The sequence below is a fragment of the Melanerpes formicivorus genome, unplaced genomic scaffold, assembly GCF_026170545.1.
Source record: "Melanerpes formicivorus ecotype bairdi unplaced genomic scaffold, bMelFor1.0.p_v2 SCAF_212, whole genome shotgun sequence".
NCBI lineage: Eukaryota > Metazoa > Chordata > Aves > Piciformes > Picidae > Melanerpes > Melanerpes formicivorus.
Window position 1 is genome coordinate 366,040 of NW_027142564.1, and position 24,789 is coordinate 390,828.

The following is a 24,789-nucleotide window of genomic DNA, read 5'->3' on the forward strand; positions in this document are numbered from 1 at the left end:
CTGCTTCTCCTCCCAGCTCTTGTCTGGGTCCTTCTGTGAGGCCATACTGTGGGAGGGGTTACAGCTCTGCAATAAGGAAGATGGAAGCACCTGAGCCCAGGATCTCAAACCCTCAGATCCTGCCTAGGTCATGACAGTCCCTGACTCCCAACACCTAGCTGGAGGAGAGAATGCAGAGGGGACCTCAGACCTTCAGTTTCTGCCACAGTGTGGGCACAGAACTCCAATACCTGTGCTGAGACCCCAGGTTCCTGTGATCAGTGCTCTGAGGTACCCTGGGGCTTACAAGTGGTCTTGTCCCACTCTCCTCGAGCCTGGTGGCATTGGCAGGGTGGTTCCTGGCCCAGGCCCTGTCCTTTGATCTCCCCTGGCTCAGACAATGGAGGCAGCAGCACTGAACAAGGAACACCAAACCACCTCCAACCTGCTCCCACCACCCTCCAGATCCCAACCCCGAAACATCATCTTCTGCACACAACACACTCCCAGCAGCCTGGAGCATTCCTCAACTCCCACAACACCTGATGTGCCTCAGAGCTCCTGGAGAGGTGAAATATGCTGGACAGGAGGAGGTGGAGGAGGTTGGGAGCTGCCCTTGGGGCTGGGGTCCTGCTGTTAACCCACTCTGGGTTTCTTACCTGTTGGGCTGCTTCAAGGGACAGATCTGCAAACTCTGCTCTTCCACAGCACACAGGGGCAGGGATGATGGAGAGAGAGGGACACAACTCCTGCCACAGAGAAGCAAAGGTCTCAGAGAGCACTGACCTGCAAGGGATGGCTCAGCACTGCCCAGGACCAGGCAGCACAGATCAGCCTTGCTGGGGGCAGCTCCCAAGCCCAGCAGCACAACCACAGCACACAGCCAGGGCTGCTCAAGATGGGAGGCCTCAACAAGTGCAGACTCAGCTCCTTGCCCAGCACACAGATGCAGGCCAGCACCACAACACAGCTGCCTCCACACAGCCTCTCCCAGGCCTTGCCTAAAGCTTCCTCACACTGCCTGCCCAGACCTCTGCTGCCTGCAGCTGCATTTGACAGTAGATTTTGCTCTGGTCCCAGTTCCCCTCCCTTGCCCTGCCCCCACCACACCCACTCTGTGCTCAGCTCTGCCCTGAATACACCTTTCTGCTGGCCACTCCCCAAGAGAAGACAACAGCAGCCCTCAGGACACACACAAAGGGAGCTTGATGAGGGGGAAGGGACTTGGGCAGCTTCTTGATAAACCTCTTCAGCCCTCACTGGGATGCTAGAGGAGTCTCTGGCTCCTGCCCAAACCTCACACCTCCAGCACCCTTCACACACCTGCAGCCCAAAGAGACTCACTGGAAAGGGTTTGGCTTCCCTCTCTCCCTGACCATTTCTCTCAGCTTGATCTTAGCAGCTCCCCTGGAGCTGCCTCTCCACATCCCCAAGAGAAAATGAGGTTGGATGGGAGGGCACAGTGCCCATGGGCTGCTGTTCTTCTCCCAGCTGACACAGGCAGAGCTGCAGCACAATTCACTCCTTTCACCTCCTCCAATGCTGCCAGATTCTGCCATTCCCTGCACACACATTTGCCACCTGGGCCCTGGATCCTCTCCCCTTCTTGGGGGGACAAGGCCTAATTCCTGCCTGACTACACCAAGGCCCCTCCGTCAGTCCCAGCCTATCCATGTCCCTGCTGCCTTGGCTGTCCCATGGCCCTGTGTCCCCCACCTCCAATGCCACTGCAGCTGGAAGGGTGGAGTGGGAAATGCTGTGGCTGAGGAAGCATCTAAGGAACTGGGCTGGAAGCAGCAGCACAAGAATGGAAGGGGCCTGAGACTAAAGGCTGGGATCAGCTGGAGGGCTGAAAGAACAGCACCAAGCCAAGGGGGGGTTACAGATGAGGGCTGGGGAGGGACCCTGCAGACACCTCAGGCAGCAACTGATGAGAGCAAGGGGGACAGAGAGGGAGTGAGACCTCAGGTGACTCCTGCCATGGGGGATGGCTGGGCTGTGTGGCTAGGAGCCCTGAGTCCCTGCTTGGGCTGTGCTGCATGTCAGGAGGGGTCAGGGCACTGTCCTGAGCCAGGCAGGGTTTGGGACTTTGAGCTTCTGGGGTCAGCTGCTGCCAGCACCATTGGAGGTAGGAGCCAGGCAGAGCCACACAGCTGCTGAACTAAGCCCTCCCACCCCCTGCAGCCTTCACCCTCCATCTCTCCATCCATTGCTCCATCTCCACTCACTTGCTGCCCTCTCAGAGTCCCCAGGGCCCCACCAAGTCTCCAGGGCTGATCTACACATCCTTCAGGGCCCAACAGAAGCCCCTGGATGAGAACATGGAGGAGAATCCCTCTGGTGGGTGGAAGTCACTCCAATGTTTTACACCAAAGAGTAGAGACCTCCAGAAGGGACAGCAGAGTCCAGAGGAACACCACAAAGTGTCATCTATCTTACTTCATTCCCACAAGGCCTGCACCCATGCTCTACAAAGGAACAGCACAGGATCTCCAACCTCCTTTGCCCTTCCTCTCTGCTCCCAGCAACATCTTCTGGGATCTCTCTCTGCAGAGGAGCTTTGAGGTCTTGGCAATGCTGCCAACTGCAGCCTGCAGCAGCCTGGCTCACCTGGGAGCTGCCTACCAGAATCTGTAACTGCAGCTCTTGGGTATGGGGGGAGGAGGGGCAGAGAGGCATGGGGGAGGGGGAAGGCATTTGGGGCCTGGGCTGCACCAAAAGCAGCATGGAAAGAGATGGACAGAGGCCATCCTGGCACTTGGCTCTGCTCTGCTGAGACTTCACCTGCAGCACTGCAGCCAGCTCTGGAGACCTCAACACAGGAAGGACATGGACCTGATGGAGAGGGCCCAGAGGAGGGACACAAAAATGATCAGAGGCTTGGAGTAGCTCTGCTGCCAGGACAGGCTGAGGGAGCTGGGGGGGATCAGCCTGCAAAGGAGAAGAGAAGACTCTGGGGAGACCTAAGAGTGACCTTCTGGTACCTGAAGGGGGCTACAAGAAGGCTGCAGAGGGACTCTTTGCAAAGCCTGCAGGGACAGCACCAGAGGCAATGGCTTCAAACCAGAGCAGAGCAGATTGAGATTGGAGGTGAGGAACAAGTTCTGCACCAGGAGGCTGCTGGAACACTGCAACAGGTTGCCCAGGGAGGGGCTTGAGGGCCCAGCCCTGCAGAGGCTCAAGGTCAGGCTGGACAGGGCTCTGGGCAACCTGAGCTAGTGCAGGATGACTGCAGAGGGGCTTGGACTGCAGCACCTTTGCAGCTCCCTCCCAACCCAAACCACTCTAGCATTCTAGGAGTCTAAGTGCAGCCTCCAGGGAGAGCAGGAAGAAGATGAGGCAGAGGAGGACAAGGAAGAGGACAAGGAGGAGAAGAACCAAAATCCCTTCCAAACTCCTCCAAACCTCTGCCAAATTCCTGGAAAGCTCTTCCAGCTCTGCAGAGTTCATTCTGAAGAGAGCTGAGGGAGTTGCTAGGCTCAGGGATGTCTTGCACACTCTGCACAAATGCTCCAGAAGCTTTCCAAGTGCCCTCAAAACCAGCAGCACAGCTCTGCTGCCACACAATGCCAGGCTGCAAGGGACCCCAAGGCTCAGCTGCTCCAACCTTGCCAGCTGACACTGGACTGGAAAGGAGCTGGCCCAGCCCCCTGCCAAGCTGAGCCTTCCAACTCTGCCCTGCAGGGCAATCCACCACTGCCCTGGGGAGAGGATTCCAATGGTTGACTGGCAGGGAAAAGCTTTTGCCTCTGCAGGGCACTGTGCCACTTCAGCTCAACTCTTGCAGCAGCTCTTTGAGATCTGCCTTAGGAGCATCACAAACTCTGAAGCACTGCAGTGCAAAGCAGCTCAGCTTCAACTTCCAACTGCCTGAACTCTCACATTTTAAATTCAAGGCAGGGGTCAAGCTCACACCCAGCCCACAAGTTCACACCCAGCCCCCATGCTCAGAGCCAGCAACTAAGTTCTGAACATCCAAATCTCAGAGCCAGATCAAAAGGGCAGAACCAGCTCCAAAGCTCAGATGCAGTCACCATGCTCAAGAACCAGTAGCAAATAAGCTCAGAACCACTTCCCAAGATCAGAAGCAGCTCCCAAGGTCAGAGCCACCTCCTAATCTAAGATTCAGCTCCCAAGTTCAGACCCAGATCAAGAGTCCAGGACCAGCCTCCAAACTCAGAGCCAGCCCCCAAGCTCTAGAGCCAGCAAATAAGTTCAGAACCATTTCTCAAGCTCAGACCCAGCTTCCCATGTTCAGAAGCAGCTCCAAAGCTCAGACCAGGCCATCAAGATCAGGCCCAGCCCCCAGTCTCACTCAGATCAAAATGCAGACCCAGATCTCAAGCTCAAACACAGCTACCAACCTCAAGAAGACAAAATAAACTCAGACCCACTTCCAAAGCTCACAGCCAGCCCCCCAGCTCACAAGCAGATCTAAAGTGCAGAACCTGATCCCAAGCTCAGATGCAGCTACCAGAAATAACCAGCTAAGAACCAGCAAATAGGCTCAGACCCAGCCCCCAGGCTCAGAGCCAGTTTCACAACTTTGCTTATTTCAAGTTCCCTTCATTGCACTTCTGCTAAGTGTCCAAATTGAAACACTCAGAGAATGCTTTGGGCTGGAAGGGACCCCAAAGATCAGACAGCTCCAAACCCCTGCCATGGACACAGACACCTTCCACCACACCAAAGGGAGTCTGCAGCTGCCCCGAGCAGGGGGATTCAGCAGCACAAGGAACCCCACCGAGCCCCCACCCCAGCCCCACCCGCGGCCCCGCAACCGCACAGACCCCTCCCAGAACAGCACAGACGATGCTCACCGACCCTGCACACCTCTGCCCTACCCCACAGCCCCCCTCCCGAACACCCCAAACACCGCAGACCCCCACAGCCACACAGAGCTCCCCACAATCACAGCGACCCCCCCCCCCCCCAACCGCACAGGCCCCAAGCGCCAAGCTTGCAGAGCTCCCCCGGACCTCACAGACCCACACCCACCCGTACCCCACGGACCCCCCCACACATATCCCCAGAAGCCCCCCAACCAAATCCCACCGATTCCCCCTAGATCCCCGCAGAGGCTCCCCCCCGCCCCAGCCCCACCGACCCCTGCCCCACAAACCCTTCCTCCACCCAAGCCACCCTCCCAACCCCTCCCAGCCCCCCAGAGAGCATTCCCTGATCGCCATCCCATGACCCCCAACTCAGCCCCAGAGACTCCCTCACCCCACCTGGATCCCGGACCAAGAGCGAAGCAGAGCAGCAGGAGGAGAAGGAGGAAGAGCTCAGCGCACAGGGAGCCGCCGGCCCCGGCAGGCTGCTGGCGAGCAGAGAGCCCTGGCAGGGAGACCCCGGCCCGGCCCCTCCGGCTGCTGCGGCCACGTGGGACGGGGAGCGGAAGCAGGGAGCAGTCTGGAACGGAAGCCCCGCCCACGGCCGGGCAGCCGCAGCCAATGAGAGGCGGCGGGAGCGCGGCAGCTCCTCCCCCTGGGCGCTGCCGAGGCACAGCCAGGAGCTGCCCCTGCCGGCCGCGGCCGCCATTGGTGCTGCCCACGGCCGGGCAGCCACAGCCAATCAGAGCCGCCGCAACAGCCCAGGCCATGTGAGTGGCGTTGGCCATGGGGGTGCAGTTTTTCATTCTTTGTGTATGCCTTTTGCAAACTGACAATGGTTGCCCTAAGCTGAACTGAAGCTCTAGGAGCTACAGGACAGACAGTGCTGCTCCTATTGCAGCGGAGGACACTGCCCATGAAACCTTGCCAGACACTAAGACAGCTCCTAGCAAAGACACCTTGGTAGTCACAGTCAAAGCTGTGGCATCAATGAAGCCATTCAGCAGTGGCCTGAGGGAGGCACAGGTAGGTTACAAAGCAAAGCAGCTAAGACCTCTGCTCTCTTGGACCACTTGTAGCTGCAGGATTAAGGGAGAGAGGTTTGAATTCAGGCTCAGAACCACACAGAAGATCCTTTCTGGCTGCAAACAGAGCAGTGGCACTTTCAAGGGGAGAGTCAACTTCTTGGGGGACAACTGCCTGTTAGGTTTGGGCTCAGGTCTCTGTAATGTGGACAGAAGGAACATGGGGTGATGGCACACACATCAGGAGGTCGTTTAGGTCACCCTCATGCAGCTGCTGGGGATACCCAATCAGTAAACCAGGACAGTCTGAAATGGTTTACAGACCAAAACAAAGAGCTAAGCCACTGAGAGAGACTGCTGGGATGATAAAAAGCAGCTTTAGAGAAGAAGAACACAGGACAGGGAGCAAATCTTCCATAATCAAGAGGTGGAGCTGGATGGAGAGAGAAACCTTAGCTGCTGGCTCCCAAAGACTACAAAAGGCACATTTGATGCTGCACAAGAAGAAGCCTAGAGAAGCTGGGGAGGACTTGACAGCTGGTGCTCCACAGTCATGAGAATGTAACTGAAATGCATTGGGGTTTCAAACAACATCACCTCCCTGCCCCACAACATCTGGCCCCCAGCTGAAGTGCTGTGGATCACTGCTGTCAAGAGTGAAGGAACAGAAGCAAGCTCGCCCAGACCTGAGCTGCTATTTGAATCAGGTTCATGGACCAATGGCTGGAGTTACCTATTAGCAGGGACTGAGACACTGAAACAGGGGAGCAGTGGAAAACCAAATTGCTGCCAACACAACACATGCTGCATGAAAATCCAGCACACAGGGGCAGAGCTGTTAGCCTGAAACCAAACTTCATACAGGAACAAAACCAAACCCACTGGCACAGGTAACAAGAACTAACAGCCCCAAGGGAAAGACAGTAAGTGGAGATGGGAAGTCAATGTTGCTGCAAGAGGCCAGCTCCAGCAAGACATCAAAATGATTGTTAGGCAGCAACAGACTCAATCAGCACTGGTAACAAGCCCAACCCCGGGGACACTGCAAACGCAGCCAGGAAATAGCTCTGCAGAGGTGGGGCCACAGCAATTGCTAGATCCAGACCCTGGACAAAAGGCACAGGAAATGACCTTGCTGCTGCTGCCAAACACCCAACAACCCAACCCAGACTCCTCACCCTCTGGCGCATCACAACTGAAACCAGAGACTCCCTTCGGATGCGAGGGGCTGGAGGGCGAGCGGCAGCTGCCGGCTGCTGAGCTGCGGCGGGGCGGGAGGGGCTGCAGGGCCGGGGAGCGCTGGGGGCGGCTATGGCTCAGGGACCTATTTGTGTCTCTGCCCTACACAAGCGCTCTGGGCTCCTCCAAACCCCTCCTCAAACTTCCCCCTGCGGCCCCAAGTCCTCTCTCTCCAGCCTGCAGTCAGAACTTTCTTCCTGAGCTGCGTTCGGCTCACAGCCTAAGGGAAAAAGCTCAAAGCCAACCTGAGACCAAACCAATCTGAGTGCAACCCGAGAGAGGCTGCTGCGAGGGCTGGAGGCAGCCCCAAGATGTTCCGCAGCAGGCAGTGGGAACCTGGGGACTCCAACACGAAGGCAGGAAGGAAAACCTCAAGGCTGAGCTCCGCACGCCCCGCGCAGCGCCGGGGCCCAGCAGCTCAACGCTCCCCGGCTCTCAGCATGCCCCGGGGCCCGCCCAGAGCCTTCCCCGCTCCGCTGCCGCCGCCCTCAGCGCTCCCCGTCCCACGTGGCCGCAGCAGCCGGAGGGGCCGGGCCGGGGTCTCCCTCGCAGCGCTCTCTGCTCGCCAGCAGCCTGCCGGGGCCGGCGGCTCCCTGTGCGCTGAGCTCCTCCTCCTTCTCCTTCTCCTCTGCTTCCCCCTTGTCCCGGGGTGCAGGTGGGGTGAGTCTGTGGGGCTGAGTTGGGGGTGGTAGGGTGGGGATCAGGGAATGCTCTCTGGGGGGCTGCGAGGGGTCGGGAGGGTCGCTTGGGTTGGGGAGGGGTTTGTGGTGTAGGGGTCGGTGGGGCTGGGGCGGGGGGGAGCCTCTGCGGGGTTCTAGGGGGAATCGGTGGGGTTTGGTTGGGGGCTTCGGGGGATATGTGTTTGGGGGTCCATGGGATCCGGGGGAGATCGGTGGGGTACGGGGTGGGGGTGGGTCTGTGAGGTCCGGGGGAGCTCTGCAAGCTTGGCGCTTGGGGCCTGTGCGGTTGGGGGAGGGGCACGTTGTGATTGTGGGGACCTCTGTGTGGCTGTGGGAGTCCGCGGTATTCGGGGTGGGAGGGGGGCTGTGGGCCAGGGCAGAGGTGTGCAGGGTCGGTGAGCGTCGTCTGTGCTGTTCTGGGAGGGGTCTGTGCGGGTGCGGGGCCGCAAGTGGGGTTGGGGTGGGGGTCTGTGGGGTTCGTTGTGGTGCTGCGCTGCTGCCTCCCCCTGGTGGGGGCAGCTGCAGGCCCCCTTTGGCTGCTGCTGTGTTGCAGGCGGAGCCATTGGTGGGCTGCAGGGGCTGTCCCTGGCCCTGTGTCCCTGTGTCCCTGTGCTGGGGGCTGGGCTGGCAGCAGAGCTGAGGTGGCAGCGGCGCTGTGGGGGCTGCTGTGTGCAGGAGAGGTGGTGGTGAGCGTGGGGTGTGGCTTGCAGCAGAGGCTGCTGTGGGGGTGTGTGGGGGAGCCCTGGGGGTTTGGAGGCTTTGTGCTGGCAGGTGCCGGGCGGCTGCTGTGCTGAAGGGCAGCGGCTGGGCTGAGGGCCAGGCGCGGGGGGGAGCTGTGGGCAGGCTGTGTGCTGGGTGCCGTGGGGGTGTCAGGCGTGGGTGCTGTGCTGAGCCTGAGCTTGGGAGCGCCTGGGGCTGGTGTCAGCTGTGGGGCGGTTTGGCTGTGCTGGGGGTGGTGGCATCCAAGGCCTCTGTGCTCTGCAAGCTCTTGAGGCACAAAGATTCCCTGGGGGGTTGCAGAGTGATTCTCAGTTTCTCTGCAGGCCTCCTGAGCACAGAAAGGCTCAGGGCAGGAGGAGCTTCTGCTGATGGTTGTTTTGTGCAGCCTTGGGTGTTGGATCAGTGTCTTGGCTGAGTTTGGTCCTTTCTCTTGTGGCCAAGTTGAGGTCCCTTTGGTTTTGGCAGCTGAGCACAGGTTGAGGCTTTTGCTGCAATGGTTTTTGTGCTGGCAGCATTGTGTGCTGCCAGCTGGAGTGCTGTGTGCAGCTGTGGTGCCCCCAAGAGGGGCAGGAGGTTGAGCTGTTGGAGGGGGTGCAGAGGAGGCCATGGGAGTAGTGGGAGGGCTGTGGCAGCTCCCCTGTGTGGGAGGTCTGTAAGAGTTGTGTCTGTTGAGGCTGGAGAGGAGAAGGCTGTGGGGAGAGGTTGGAGCAGCCTTGTGGCAGCTGCTGGGGGCTGCAGAAGAGCTGGGGAGAGACTTTTGTGAGGGGCTGGGAGTGATGGGCTGAGGGGGACTGGATTGAAGGTTGAGGAGGGCAGATTTGGAGTGGAGCTTGGGAGGCAATAGTTTGGAGTGGGGGTGGTGAGAGCCTGGAGCAGGTTGGCCAGGGAGGTGCTGGCTGCCCCCTCCCTGGAGGTGCTGAGGGTGAGGTTGGATGAGGGCTTGAGCAGCCTGGTGTGGTGGAAGGTGTCTGTGGGCATGGCAGGGGGTTGGAGCTGTCTGCTCTTTGGGGTCCCTTCCAGCCCAAAGCATTCTCTGAAACTGGTTCTTGATCTTGGGGGCTGGTTCCTGAGCGTGGGAGCTGGTTCTTGATATTGGGAAGCCATTCTGTTCTTAGTTGCTGGCTCTGGAGCTTGGGGCCTGGGTGGAAACTTGGGAAGTGTTCTGACCTTAGTTGCCTGTTCTTGAGCTCAGGATCTGCTTCTGAGCTTAGTTGCTGGGTGTGAGCTTGGAAAGGGATTCTACCTTAGTTGCTGACTCTGGGCTTGGAGTGTGGTTATTGAGTTCAGAGCCTGTCTCTGAGGTCCGGGGCTGGTTCTTGAGCTTGGGATGTGATTCTGACCTTAGTCACTGGCTCTGGAGCTTGGGGGCTGGTTCTTGAGCTTGGATAGGTGTTCTGACCTCACTTGCTGGCTTGGGAGCTTGCAAGCTGGTTCTTGAGCTTGGGGGCTGGGTGTGAGCTTGGCCCCTGCCTTGAGTTTAAAATGAGAGAGTTCAGGTAGTTGGAAGTTGAAGCTGAGCTGCTTTGCACTGCAGTGCTTCAGAGTTTGTGGTGCTCCAAAGGCAGATCTCGAAGAGCTGCTGCAAGAGTTGAGCTGAAGTGGCACAGTGCCCTGCAGAGGCAAAAGCTTTTCCCTGCCAGTCAGCCATTGGAATCATCTCCCCAGGGCAGTGGTGGATTGCCCTGCAGGGCAGAGTTGGAAGGCTCAGCTTGGCAGGGGGCTGGGCCAGCTCCTTTCCAGGCCAGTGTCAGCTGGCAAGGTTGGAGCAGCTGAGCCTTGGGGTCCCTTGCAGCCTGGCATTGTGTGGCAGCAGAGCTGTGCTGCTGGTTTTGAGGGCACTTGGAAAGCTTCTGGAGCATTTGTGCAGAGTGTGCAAGACATCCCTGAGCCTAGCAACTCCCTCAGCTCTCTTCAGAATGAACTCTGCAGAGCTGGAAGAGCTTTCCAGGAATTTGGCAGAGGTTTGGAGGAGTTAGGAAGGGATTTTGGTTCTCCTCCTCCTTGTCCTCTTCCTTGTCCTCCTCTGCCTCATCTTTTTCCTGCTCTCCCTGGAGGCTGCACTTAGACTCCTAGAATGCTAGAGTGGTTTGGGTTGTCAGGGAGCTGCAAAGGTGCTGCAGTCCAAGCCCCTCTGCAGTCAGCAGGGACATCCTGCACTAGCTCAGGTTGCCCAGAGCCCTGTCCAGCCTCACCTTGAACCTCTCCAGGGCTGGGACCTCAAGCCCCTCCCTGGGCAACCTGTTGCAGTGTTCCAGCAGCCTCCTGGTGCAGAACTTGTTCCTCACCTCCAATCTCAATCTGCTCTGCTCTAGTTTGCATACGCCTGCAGGGACAGGACCAGAGGCAATGGCTTCAGAGAGTCCCTCTGCAGGCTTCTTGTAGTCCCCTTGAGGTACCAGAAGGTCACTCTTAGGTCTCCCCAGAGCCTCCTCTTCTCCTCTCCAGGCTGATCACCCCCAGCTCCCTCAGCCTGTCCTGGTAGCAGAGCTGCTCCAAGCCCATGATCATTTTTGTGTCCCTCCTCTGGGCCCTCTCCATCAGGTCCATGTCCTTCCTGTGTTGAGGTCTCCAGAGCTGGCTGCAGTGCTGCAGGTGAAGTCTCAGCAGAGCAGAGCCAAGTGCCAGGATGGCCTCTGTCCATCTCTGGCCCTGCTGCTTTTGGTGCAGCCCAGGCTGCCCTTGGCCTTGTGGGCTGCAGGCTCCCCCTGTCTGTTCCTGTCCAGCTTCTTGTCCAGCAGCACCCCCCAGTGGTTTTCTGCAGGGCTGCTTCCTATCCCCTCCTCCCCCAGCCTGTCCTGATTGTGAGGATTGTGCCAGGCCAGGGGCAGGACCCTGCCCTTGCTCTTGTTGAAGCTCAGGAGGTTGCCCTGGGCCCCCTCTGCAGCTTGTCCCCTTGAGCTCCTCCAACTTGTTCTGCAGGGTATTGCCTTAGGTTTCAGGAGGCAGAGAGGCTCTCTTTGAGCCTTGTGAAAGGAGTGGATGCCAAGCTGTGGCCAGAGGGTTGGATAGAATTGGGCAGTTTCCATGGCTGTGCTGTTCAGAGCTGCATCCTACAGTGCAAAGCATCCAATCCACAGCAATCCATAGTGTGCCTGGGCCACGGGAGCCAAGCAACCTCCCTAGGCCAAAGCTTCCTCCAGAGCTCCACCACAGCAGGCCAGAACCCCAGGCCCCAAATGCCTTCCCCCTCCCCCATGCCTCTCTGCCCCTCCTCCCCCCATCCCCAAGAGCTGCAGTTACAGATTCTGGTAGGCAGCTCCCAGGTGAGCCAGGCCGCTGCAGGCCACAGTTGGCAGCATTGCCAAGGCCTCAAAGCTCCTCTGCAGAGAGAGATCCCAGAAGATGTTGCTGGGAGCAGAGAGGAAGCGCAAAGGAGGTTGGAGATCCTGTGCTGTTCCTTTGTAGAGAGTGGGTGCAGGCCTTGTGGGAATGAACTAAGCTAGATGACACTTTGTGGTGTCCCTCTGGACTCTGCTGTCCCTTCTGGAGGTCTCTACTCTCTGGTGTAAGACATCCCAGTGCCTTCCACCCACCACAGGGGTTCTCCTCCATGCTGTCATCCAGGGGCTTCTGTTGGGCCCTGCTGGCTGTGTAGATCAGCCCTGGTGACATTGTAGGACCCTGGTGACTGTGAGAGGGCAGCAAGTGAGTGGAGCTGGAGCACTGGATGGAGAGATGGAGGGTGAAGGGTGCAGGGGGTGGGAGGGCTTAGTTCAGCAGCTGTGTGGCTCTGCCTGGCTCCTACCTCCAATGGTGCTGGCAGCAGCTGACCCCAGAAGCTCAAAGCCCCAAACCCTGCCTGGCTCAGGACAGTCCCCTGACCCCTCCTGACATCCAGCACAGCCCAAGCAGGCACTCAGGGCTCCTAGCCACACAGCCCAGCCATCCCCCATGGCAGGAGTCACCTGAGGTCTCACTCCCTCTCTGTCCCCCTTGCTCTCATCAGCTGCTGCCTGAGGTGGCTGCAGGGTCCCTCCCCAGCCCTCATCTGTAACCCCCACTTGGCTTGGTGCTGTTCTTTCAGCCCTCCAGCTGATCTCAGCCTTTAGTCTCAGGTCCATTCCATTCTTGTGCTGCTGCTTCCAGCCCAGTTCCTTAGATGCTTCCTCAGCCACAGCATTTCCCACTCCACCCTTCCAGTTGCAGTGTCAGTGGAGGTGAGGGACACAGGGCCATGGGAGAGCCAAGGCAGCAGGGACATGGATGGGCTGGAAATGAGGGAAGGGCCTGAGAATGGCCAGGCAGGAATTAGGCCTCATCCCCCAAAAAAGAGGAGAGGATCCAGGTCCCAGATGGCAAATGAGTGTGCAGGAAATGGCAGAATCTGGCAGCATTTCAGGAGGTGAAAGGAGTGAATTGTGCTGCAGCTCTGCATGTGTCAACTGGGAGATGAACAGCAGCCCATGGGCACTGTGCCCTCCCATCCAACCTCATTTTCTCTTGGGGCTGTGGAGTGGCAGCTCCAGGGAACTGCAAAGAGCAAGCTGAGAGAAATGATCAGGGAGAGAAGGAAGCCAAACCCTTTCCACTGAGGGCCAGGGAGGAGAGCTGTGGCCAGAGCAAGATCTGCTGGCAAACGCAGCTGTAGGCAGCTGAGGCCTGGGCAGGCAGTGGCAGGAAGCTTTAGGCAAGGCCTGGGAGAGGCTGTGTGGAGGGAGCTGTGTTGTGGTGCTGGGCTGCAGCTGTGTGCTGGGGGCTGTGTGCTGGGCAAGGAGCTGAGTCTGTAGTTGTTGAGGCCTCCCATCTTGATCAGCCCTGGCTGTGTGCTGTGGCTGTGCTGCTGGGCTTGGGAGCTGCCCCCAGCAAGGCTGAGCTGTGCTGCCTGGTCCTGGGCAGTGCTGAGCCATCCCTTGCAGGTCAGTGCTCTCCTCTGAGCCCTTTACTCTGAGCCCTCTGTGGCAGGAGCTATGTCCCTCTTTCTCCCATCAGCCCTTCCTCTGTGTGCTGGGGAAGAGTAGAGTTTGTAGGACTGCCCCTTGGAGCAGGCCAGCAGGTATGGAACCCAGAGTGGGGCAACATCAGGAGGATCCCAGGCCCCCAGGGCACCTCTCAATATCCTCCAGCCCCTCCTGCCCACCAAATTTTACCTCTCCAGGGCCTCTGAAGGACATCAGCTGTGGTGGGAGTCAGTTGTGAGCAGGAGATGATGTTTGGGGGTTGGGATCTGGAGGGTGGTGGGAGAAGGTTGGAGGTGGTTTGATCTTCCTTGGTCAGTGCTGCTGCCTCCATTGTCTGAGCCAGTGGAGATCAAAGGACAGGACTACTCTGGCAATGCCACGAGGCTCAAGGAGAGTAGGACAAAACCACTTGTAAGTCCCAGGGTACCTCAGGCCACTGATCACAGGAACCTGGGGTCTCAGCACAGGTATTAGACGTCTGAGCCCAGACTGTGGCAACAAATGAAGGTTTGAGTTCCCCTCTGCATTCTTTCCTGCAGCTGGGTGTTGGGAGTCAGGGACTGCCATGACCCAGGCGGGATCTGAGGGTTTGAGGTCCTGGGCTCAGGTGCTACCATCTTCCCTATTACAGAGCTGTGACCCCTTCCTTCTGCAGTATGGCCTCACAGAAGGACCCAGACACGAGCTGGGAGGAGAAGCAGCACGCAGAGATCAAGTTGGAGCAGCCAACGTGCAGCCCCAAGGGAGAGGATGAGGAGGAAAAAGAGGACAAGATGGATGATGATGATGATGCTGAGGAGAATGGTGACTATGAGTATGAAGAGGAGGACAATGATGATGATGAAGGTGACCAGGATGAGGAGGGATGTATGGAGGAGGATGAAGCCAGAGCAGGTCCCTCAGTGCCACCCAAGCAGCTTCATCAGTGCCCTGAGTGTGGGCAGAGCTTCCCCACTGGCTCAGAACAGGTGAAGCACCAATGCCCTCACCCTGGTACCCGGCCCGTCGTCTGTGCTGACTGTGGCAGAGGCTTCACCCACAAGGGTGATCTAACCACTCACTATCGTGTGCACACTGGAGAGAAGTCTTTCACCTGTACTGCCTGTGGCAAGAGGTTTTGCAGGTGCTCTGGCCTCATGCAGCACTGCCTCACACACACTGGAGACAGGGCTTTCACCTGCACTGTCTGTGGCCAGAGCTTCACCCGGAGCTCATCCCTCGCCATCCACCACCGCACCCATACTGGTGAAAGGCCGTACAGCTGTGCTGACTGCGGCAAGAGTTTCTCTCAGAGAGCTGGCCTGTGGCGACATCGCAGTGTGCACAGCACCGAGAAATCCTTCACCTGCAGGGACTGCGGCAAGACCTTCAGTCGCAACGACACCCTCACCATCCACCGCCGCATCCACACCAGACAGCGGCTATTTCCCTGTGCTGAGTGTGGCAAGAGCTTCACCACGAGCACCAGACTCATCCGGCACCAACTCATCCACAGCGGAGACTAACCGAACAGCTGTGCCGACCGCGGCAAAAGCTTCACCCACAATGGAGCCCTCAGCCTGCACCATCGTGTGCACACAGGAGAGAAGTCTTTCACCTGTGCCGTCTGCGGCAAGAGCTTCACCCAGAAAGCAAATCGCAACAAACACCGCTGCAGCCACACTAGGGACCAGGCCACAGTGCAGAAGAGGCACAAATAGATCCACCCAGGTTCTAACCTGCCTGAGAGCCTTTCCAGCAGATTGAACCAAAGTCGCCTCTTTTTTCTCTGCATTTCTCAGAGGCTGGGGGCTCTGGCAGGAATAAACATCTCCTGCCCTTCTGAACACCAATTAGTGCTGATGAGAACAATTACAGTGCTGAGTCAGCACAGCCAGAGCTGCCATTGAAGCTGGGCTGAAATTTGCCAGGGTCTGTGTCATTCTTCCCCAAGTCCAATACAGCAAAGGAGCCAGGTCCATGCCCACAGGTACCTCTGCCTAAGGCAACCACAGCAGCTGCAGAAGGAGCAAAGCCTCAAATGGAGCAGAAAGTAAATGAACAGGAGAAACAAACAAAGCCAGATGCAAAGTTAAACCCACCAGCTCAAGTGACTGATGAGAAACTAATCTCTTGATCCTGACAGCTCCATTGCTCAAGAATTGCTCAACAAATCACACCAGCCACTTTTACAACCCACAGCACCGAGTTTATCCTCTTCTCTTCCTTTAAATGCCACTACTGAAGCTGTTAACTCTCTTCCCTATCCCTTTCCTTTTCCAGCAGGTTTTTACCCTCAGCCTCATTTGGTTTCTATACCGCAGCAGGCAGGGGCTTTGTCTACCCCCCTTCCCCACTTTACAGAGGTGTTTGTGTCCCTCCTGCCACTGCTATGAGCAATATGGGGGTGAGGGATAAGGGGATGCTTTATCAAGGAGGGAATATGCAGGATGATGTTAAAATGTCTAATGGGTTGTTGATTAATGAACATGTTCCAAGTGTAGCTACACCACTGCAAATCTCAAGTTCTGATACTTTAAAGGATAAAGAGGATAAAGGCTTTATAAATACAGAGATATTACAGCTGTGTGCAATGCCAGTTGTGGTGGAACACAGAGCGGGAGGTGGGACTGCTCCTGTATATCAGTCTCTGTTCTATGATAGCTTAAGAGAACTAAAACATCATTTTGGATCCCCTCCTTTGTCTCCTGGTGGGTCAGAAGATAGATATTCCAAAGGAAGTGATAGAATGGAATGGAATGGACACCCCACACCAGATCAGGCTGGCCAGAGCCTCGTCCAGCCTGGGCTTAAACACCTCCAGGGACAGGGCCCCAACCACCTCCCTGGACAACCCATTCCAGGGCTTCACCACTCTCATGGGGAAGAGCTTCCTCCTCACCTCCAGCCTGAATCTCCCCACCTCCAGCTTCATTCCATTCCCCCTACTCCTATCACTGCCTAAGATCCTGAGCAGTCCCTCCCCAGCCTTCTTGTAGCCCCCTTCAGATACTGGAAGGCCACAATGAGGTCACCTGGGAGCCTTCTCTTCTCCAGACTGAACAGCCCCAACTCCTTCAGTCTGTCCTCACAGGAGAGGTGCTCCAGCCCTCTGCTCATCCTCCTGGCCCTGCTCTGGACACCTTCCAGCCCCTCCAGATCCCCTTGTCATAGGGGCTCCAGAACTGGAGGCAGTACTCCAGGTGGGGTCTCACCAGAGCTGAGTAGAGGGGGAGAATCACCTCCCTTGACCTGCTGGCCACACTTCTCCTGATGCAGCCCAGGATCTGATTGGCTTTCTGGGCTGCAGGTGCCCATTGACCTGGCAGTACCAGTTTTGTATGTTTTGAGGTTGTGTTGCTCATTTAAACTCTAATGCTGAAGATTCCTTGATGCATTGTCAGAGGGACTTCTCTTGTTACAATATAAAAGACCTCTCTTGTAAAGGCATCTTAGTAGAACCTCTACTACGTAGTTCCTTTGCTACTGTGTGTACTACACACCCATAGGTGTTAGGAATAGCTGTTGATTGTATAATCTATAACAAATCAAGCATTTATTATCTTAGTTGTAGCAATATTACTTTTAAGACTTGTATTATTGATAAAGACATTGATCAGTGGAGCATGATCATTCCCTTCTGAAGAAGGGCAGAGGCATGGATCCCAGTGAATATGACAAGAGGATGGGAGAGTGAAAATGGATTGCAGACCCATATGATGCTGCAGTGTAATTGGGGAAGGGAAGGGGAGGGGAGGGGAGGGAAGGGGAGGGGAGGGGAGGGAAGGGGAGGGGAGGGGAGGAGAGGGGAGGAGATACCAGGTTGGAAGAGACCTTCAAGATCATTGCATCCAACCTATCATCCAACACCATCTAATCAATTAAACCATGGCACCAAGCACCCCATCAAGTCTCCTCCTAAAGAGCTGCAATGATGGTGACTCCACCACCTCCCTGGGCAGCACATTCCAATGGGCAGTTGCTCTATGAAGAACTTCTTCCTAACATCTAGTCTAAACCTCCCCTGGCACAGCTTGAGACTGTGTCCTCTTGTTGTGGTGCTGGTTGCCTGGGAGAAGAGACCAACCCCCACCTGTCTACAACCTCCCTTCAGGTAGTTGTAGACAGCAATGAGGTCTCCCCTGAGCCTCCTCTTCTCCAGGCTAAGCAACCCCAGCTCCCTCAGCCTCTCCTCACAGGGCTGTGCTCCAAACCCCTCCCCAGCTTTGTTGCCCTTCTCTGGACACACTCCAGCAAGTCAACATCCTTCCTAAACTGAGGGGCCCAGAACTGGACACAGGACTCAAGGTGTGGCCTAACCAGTGCAGTGTACAGGGGCAGAATGACCTCCCTGCTCCTGCTGGCCACACTGTTCCTGATGCAGGCCAGGATGCCATTTGCTCTCTTGGCTACCTGAGCACACTGCAGGCTCATGTTCATCCTACCATCAACCAGTACCCCCAGGTCCCTCTCTGCCTGGCTGCTCTCAGCCACTCTGACCCCAGCCTGTAGCACTGCATGGGGTTGCTGTGGCCAATGTGCAGAACCTGGCACTTGGGAGTGTAACCATAAGAGGGACATGTGTGTAACATCCTTGTCTTGGAGTGACTCTCAGCATGATTGGAACTCACTCAGGTCACATTTACAAGGGGCCTTTCATAGCTCCTTGAAAGAGCTGCTCTTTGAACAAAGATCTGAGCTGGCTGAATCCAAACAATTGGTTCTCAGGTCTGAATCTATGAGTGTGGGTTAGAGATGGAATCCTTGTGGTGATTGGCATTGTAATTATAGTGTTAATGGTGTTTGTAATCATAACCTCCAGGAACAGGAGGATGGTCAGGACACAAGTGATGGCTGCTGGTTTAAACCATATAACAATGGGTAGTTGTAGGAAAGCAGAAAGTATCTATGGAAGGTTTCAGGACAAGAAAGAACAGGCTGCTGATACTGGAAGGATGGCCTGGTGATAAAGAAGAGCTGACTGTGGTAAACAATCTGGAGTGCGAGACAGGAGGACACTTGCCTCCATGCTGGAGAAACTCAACCTGATATGGGATGAAGATAACAATGGCCAGCTGCATATCGAAGGAGAAAATTCAGTGAGCAGCAGTGGTGTAGGAATGTCAGGGAATTGCTTAGCCTGCTGGATTTTTCCTGTATAAACTGCTTGATCTGTGCCAATAAACAATTCCTGCTCCACCAACAAGGAGTCTGTGCAGGCTTTCAGACAGAGAGGCTGAGGGACCTGGGCTGCTTCAGACTGGTGAATGGGGTTCAGAGCACTGCCATAGCAGTGTGCACATGGCTGAAGGGTGGTTTCAGAGAGGATGGAGCTCTCCTTGGGTGTGTTACGAGACCAAAACCTCCACAAAGTGCAGCTTGAAAGGTTCAGAGTGGAGATGAGGCCAAAGCAATGTCCCTGAAAGGGCAGAGCTGCTATGCATGAGGCCATCCAGAGGTGTTGGGAAATAGCAGGGAGAGCTGAGACAGCTCAGGGAAGGGATGGAAATGGCAGGGGGAGAGCTGGCTGGGGAAGCAAGATTGGTGTCAGCAGCCTGAAGGGAAAGACCTAAAGGCATGGGACAGTGTAGGAGAGGCTGCAGTGGGGATGGCCAAGGGCTCTGGCAAGGCTGAGAGGCCCAACGGGACCAAGGTATTTTTACCCTTGGCTCGAGCAGTTGTCTCTGCCACCAAGGCCTGTGAGGAGAAACTTGGCTTTGAGGCTTTGAGGTTCTTCTAGTCCAAGGGCAGTGGTCAGGGTTTGGCTTTATGCTTCATAGAACAAAGGCATACTTTTCTGCCCTGTACTTTGCCTTTGTCTCCCTGCAATCCTGGCCTCTAACAAGCTGCTCTAATGAGTCCCTGGGGAGCCTTTGTCAGTAACAAGCCTCAGTGAGGCCAATCAGTGCTTCAAGGTACTTTGGAGTTTGCTTCTGACTTGGACTTCTTGAGAGGCTTCTTGGCAGTACCTTGGCAGAGTCTCCTGGCAGTGCCTAAGGATGATGTCATCAGCTGCAAATACTCCATGGGGCTCATTAAATACTGCTGAACCTCTAATTATTGCCAAGGTTTCTGCAGCTAATTGGAGAGGTTTTTATTGCACAAAGCATCTGATAAAAAGTATTTTTAAAGGTACATTTCATTCCTTTTCAGCAGGAGTTGTCTTTTTTGCAAGCAAACCACTGCAAAACCTGACAAGATCCTACCCTGATCACTGCTCACCCTCACTCCCCACTGCATCCAGCAGAGCCCAGAGCCACAGGTGTGGGACATGATCTGCCTTGCCAGGGGCTGGGGGTCAGGGCTTGGCCCTTTGGATCAAGGAAACCCCTCCAGGTTTCCTCAGCAGCAGAGCCACCTTTAGCTGCTTGTTACGACCTGCCAGCACTGCCTCAGTTCTCTGTTCTCACCACAGCCTGGAGATGCTTCAGTGCCTCCAGTGATGCTTCTCTTGCATCCACTCTGTCCTGCTCTAACCAGACCCTGGAGACCCTTTCCCAGTATGCTTCACTGGGACCTATTAAAAGCAGAAGAAACTTCAGAGTTTGAATCTGACTTTGACTTCTGGAGAGGTTTCATCAGCTTGTCAGTCTCTGAGGATCATGGGCTCAGCACCAAAACCACCAGAGGGCTCCTTTAAAATACCTGGGCTGGTGCTTTTGTGCTGAGCCAGGCCAGGCTCCTGGGCTGGAAGGTGTTGCTGGCAAGCAGGCAGCACTGCAGAGAGACAGCTCAGGCCAGGAGCTGCTCCTCTGCACAGCACAGCAGAGCTGAGGACACTGCCAGAGGATCTTAGGGAGATGAGGAAGGCAGAGAGAGCTTCAAGGTGGCCAGGACTGGGAGAGTGACTGAGAACTCACTGGAGGAGAAGACACTGCAGTCATTGACATGGTGAGGCTGTGGGTGCAGGACACTGCAGCTGTAGCTCCTGGAGGCATCTCCATCTCAGCAGCTGATGCTCAGCTGAAGGCTCCTGGAGTGTGCACACAGAAGGAGAATGAAAGCCCTTGAGTTCCACCATGTGAGCAGCAGTGAACAGAGCTGGGTAAGGAGAAGGCTTCACCCCCATACCCTCTGCCTTTCTCTCTTCCCTTCACTGTCTCTGCAGCACTGCAGGCCTGCTCCCTGTTTCTCCACCTCTCCATGGGTGTGGTGGTTTTAGGCTATGCCTTTAAAATTTAGTTACAGATTTTGAGCAGAAAAGTAGAAGCAAAATAAATAGATCACTCTTGGGTGTAAAAAGGAAAAGAAAAGACTATTCTAAACAAATTGATTGGATAAATATCTGGAACCAGAGGAGCTGTACCATAACAATTCTCTCTCTTCTCTTCTGATCTCAGCTGTTGTGCTTCGCTCTGGAGAGATCACCTGCTTTGGCTGGCCTTGGCTAAGTCTAAACCACTGCTTTTTTTCTCTCTCCACTCCTCCTTTCTCTCTTGGAGCAGGGAGGTAGGGATTATGGGCAGTGGAAAAGCTTCCCTGGTCTCTGACCAGGGGGGTTTCATGTCATTTGCTAATTGTAAATACCTGTCTAATATTGTCACTCCTGTATGTTTTGTACCTGTTCATTGCATTCCATTGCAGAGTGTAGCTCTTGCTTGTCAATACAGCTTCATTTGCTTCTAACTGAGCTGCTCTGGCAAAGATAATGCTGGGGGGAAATTTTAACCCACCACAATGGGACTCTTGTTCTCTGGATTTGGGCTGTTGGTCACTTTCTGTTTGGACACCAGAGGAATCTTGATGGCAATTCTGCATCCCTGCTGCATGTAAACCCATGATGAACTCTGCTATTGATTGGTAGTGATGGGACTGAGCTGATCCATTCCTCATGCAGCTCAGAGGCTGAGAGAAGTGTGCCCTAACTTGTCACTGCCTTTCCCTCCTTGGACAGGTCTCCATGGCCAGAGGCAACAGATTCTTGGCTTTCAATGTTGATCACCGTGGTGTGCTGGGTGGGTAGTGTGAAACTAGAGTTTGTTTCTCCACTGTGGAGAAGATTCTCTGTAGCCTCTGAGCTGCTCCTGAGCCCCTGCACACCCAGAGCTTCCCCTGGGCAGTGTCCTGCTTCTGGGAGGGTTCTGCAGGGCAGAGCTCAGCACACAAATGTGGGATGGGTGTCAGGGACAGGGAGGAGAGCTGGACACAGAGAAGCAGCTCCTGCCAGGGACAGCTGCCAGCAGCAGGGACTAGGGCAGTGGGGGAAGAGCGATCTGGTGGCAGAGATGCCCTGGCAAGGGGGATCAGGCACAGCTGTGCCATTCTCTGCACTGCCGACACATTTCCCAATGCACCCTTTGGCTCTCCTCTTCTACCCAGCAGAGGCAGCGTCCCCAAAGCTATGGGCTCTAGGTCAGGAGTCACAAACATGGAAGCAGACATTGATCTGAAGGCTCCCAAAGTGTTCACCTAAAAGGATGACAAAAGCTCTTCAGTTCCATCCTGTGAGCTGCAGAGAGCAGAGCGGAGGAAGGAGAAGGTTTCACCCCCAGCCCCTCTCCTTTCTCTCTTCCCTTCGCTGTCTCTGCAGCACTGCAGAGCTGGTCCCTGTTTCTCCAGCTCTCCATGGGACTCTCATTCCCTGGGATTGGGCTGTTGGTCACTTTCTGTTCTGACTCCAGAGGAATCTTCATGGCAATTCTGGGTCTCTGCTGCATTTGAAGCTGTGATGAGCCATCAGTGATTGGTAGTGATGGGGAATGAGCTGATCCATTCCTCATGCAGCTCAGGGACAGGGATTACAATGAGGCTGAGAGAAGTGTGCCCTAACTTGTCACTGCCTTTCCCTCCTTGCACAGGTCTCCATGGCCAGAGGCAGCAGATGGCCAACAGCAGCTCCATCACCCACTTCCTCCTCCTGCCATTCCCAGGCACAAGGCAGCTGCAGCTCCTGCACTTCTGCCTCTTCCTGGCCATCTACCTGGCTGCCCTGCTGGGCAATGGCCTCATCATCATCACCATAGCCTGGGACCACCACCTCCACACCCCCATGTACTTCTTCCTCCTCAACCTCTCCATTCTCGACTTGGGCTGCATCTCTACCACAGTCCCCAAATCTATGGCAAATTCCCTTTGGGACACCAGAGTCATCTCCTACTCAGGATGTGCTACACAAGTATTTTTCTTTCTCTTCTTGATTTCAACAGAGTTTTCTCTCCTCACCATCATGTCCTACGATCGCTATGCTGCCATCTGCAGACCCCTGCACTATGAGACCCTTCTGGGCAGCAGAGTTTGTGTCCACATGGCTGCAGCTGCCTGGACCTGTGGGGTTCTCAATGCTCTGCTGCACACAGCCAATACATTTTCCCTGCCCCTCTGCCAGGGCAATGCTGTGCACCAGTTCTTCTGTGAAATCCCCCAGATCCTCAAGCTCTCCTGCTCCACATCCTACTTCAGGGAGGTTTGGGTAACTGTCATTGCTGTCTCCTTAACATTTGTTTGTTTTGTGTTCATGGTGGTGTCCTATGTGCAGATCTTCAGGGCAGTGCTGAGGATCCCCTCTCAGCAGGGACGCTACAAAGCCTTTGCCACCTGCCTCCCTCACCTGGCTGTGGTCTCCCTGTTTGTCAGCACTGGCTTTTTTGCCTACCTGAAGCCCTCCTCTGTCTCCTCCTCATCCCTGAACCTGTTAGTATCAGTTCTGTACTCAGTGGTGCCTCCAGCAGTGAACCCTCTCATCTATAGCCTGAGGAACCAGGAGCTCAAGGCTGCCCTGAGCAAACTGATCACTGGATGCTTTCAGTAGCAATAAACTCTTTCCCTTCTCCTGCAGAGCAGTTCTGATGTCACTCAGTGCAGGCCCAGCCTGGCTGCTGGAGTTTTGCTGTTTGCGGTGGATTTTTACTTTTGGCAATGTTGTCATCACCTTTCTATTTCACTCTCTGCTTTGCTTTTCTGACTGAGGATTTATGTTGGGGGAGCTGTGTTTCTTGTTTGGCTAAACAAAATAAAGAACCTTTGAGTATCATTTTTTTTTCCTGAGATCCTTCCTCCAGGAATTTTCTGGAGCTTCAGGGACATCTCCTCTGTGCAGAGGTGGAGGGGCAATGAGTCCCAGCACAGCAGCACTGCCAGGGAGCAGCAGTACTTGCTGGACCCCTGATGCTAGTACAAACCGCTCCTCATTCCACTGCAAACTGATCTTGTGTCTCTCTCCCGTACCAACTCCATCCATCACAGGACAATTTTCATACCCTGCCTCCTTCCACTACTGTGTGGCCACTTTACAGTGCAAACTGGAGACCCTGTTCCCATCCCACTAGACACTGGGCCTCATCTCAGTCCAGGCATGGTCTCTAACCCTCCACATACATACCTGGCCTTGTCCCAAAATTAACTGATCCTCCTGATGTCATCCCAGCACAGTTTGAGAGACAGCCCAGACAGTAACCCTCTTTCTGTCCCTCTATCAACTGAATCCCATCCTGTGCCAAGAGAATATTTTTAACCCACACCCAGTACAGGCTGTGTCCCTTCCCAATAAAAACTACATAATTTGAACTGCTCCCAGTATAGCTGTGGCCTCCTCCCAGAACAAACTGGATCACCTTGCCCTCTCCCACTACTGTCTCCGTCCCATCCCAGTGCAAAATGCATCTCCAGGCCTCCTGCTAGGACTGACTGCATCCATTCCAGTACAAACTGGACACCTTCTTCCTCCCACAGTACAGTCTGAGCCTTGTGTCTGTGGTGAAGGCACATTACGCCCAGATACTGACTTGTCCCAGCATGTGGACAAGTTCCCCCTCCTTCAGGAGGAAGACAAAAGCCAAGGCATTAGCCAGGCCAGCACGCACTCAGTGCATGCAGTACTCTTGCAAATACCAAGTATGGGCATAACCCTAGCTTCACGCTTTCTATAGGCTGAAGCCAGTTGTTTATGAGAATGCCCATTGGTCAAACCTAGCCTCGAGGAATCTATAAGTATCACCCCAGTTGGTAAACAAGTTGCCCCCTCATTCACTTTGTCTCTGTACATGCTCTGAACAGCTCTCGAACCATAGCCTCTGCCACTGAGCTTATTGTTGTTAGCTTCTATCATACATGCACGCATACTGAAAGCCTCTGCATTGTGAGAAGCAGTTGTGAGGATCATCTCCAGAGGGAGAAGCTTCGCTGAGCCCGAGAAGCCCAGCATCGCTACAGCCAGTCGTACCGACTGGGAGAGCCCAGTGTGCCACCAGAGGCCTGGACCAACCCCCGAGAGTAAGATCTGCCCAGTAGCCGGGGAGAAAGGACTTGATCGATACCGAGTCCACATATGCTTAGCCCCTCTGTAGCAGGAGAGGAGCCGCCATGTGCCGCTCTGAGCCCTGTGAACCTCAGGGAAGACTAAGGCATTGTTTGTGCCTATACTGCACCGAACCTGGGACCACTCCGAGAGTCCCACCGTTCCTTTAAGCTCAGTTAATGAGAATCCACTGCCTAACGCAGC

The 24,789-nt window shown here is 55.4% G+C and overlaps 1 protein-coding gene and 1 pseudogene across 1 annotated transcript; one reads left to right on the top strand and one right to left on the bottom strand.

The window, feature by feature from the left end:
• LOC137457939 (zinc finger protein 585A-like) overlaps positions 1–24,789 on the bottom strand; it is a 132,997-nt pseudogene that overhangs the window by 56,270 nt on the left and 51,938 nt on the right.
• Positions 22,108–23,100, top strand: LOC137457947 (olfactory receptor 14A16-like). Its single transcript, XM_068169696.1, has one exon. The coding sequence runs from the start codon at positions 22,174–22,176 to the stop codon at positions 23,098–23,100; it is 927 nt and encodes a 308-aa protein (XP_068025797.1). The 5' UTR covers positions 22,108–22,173.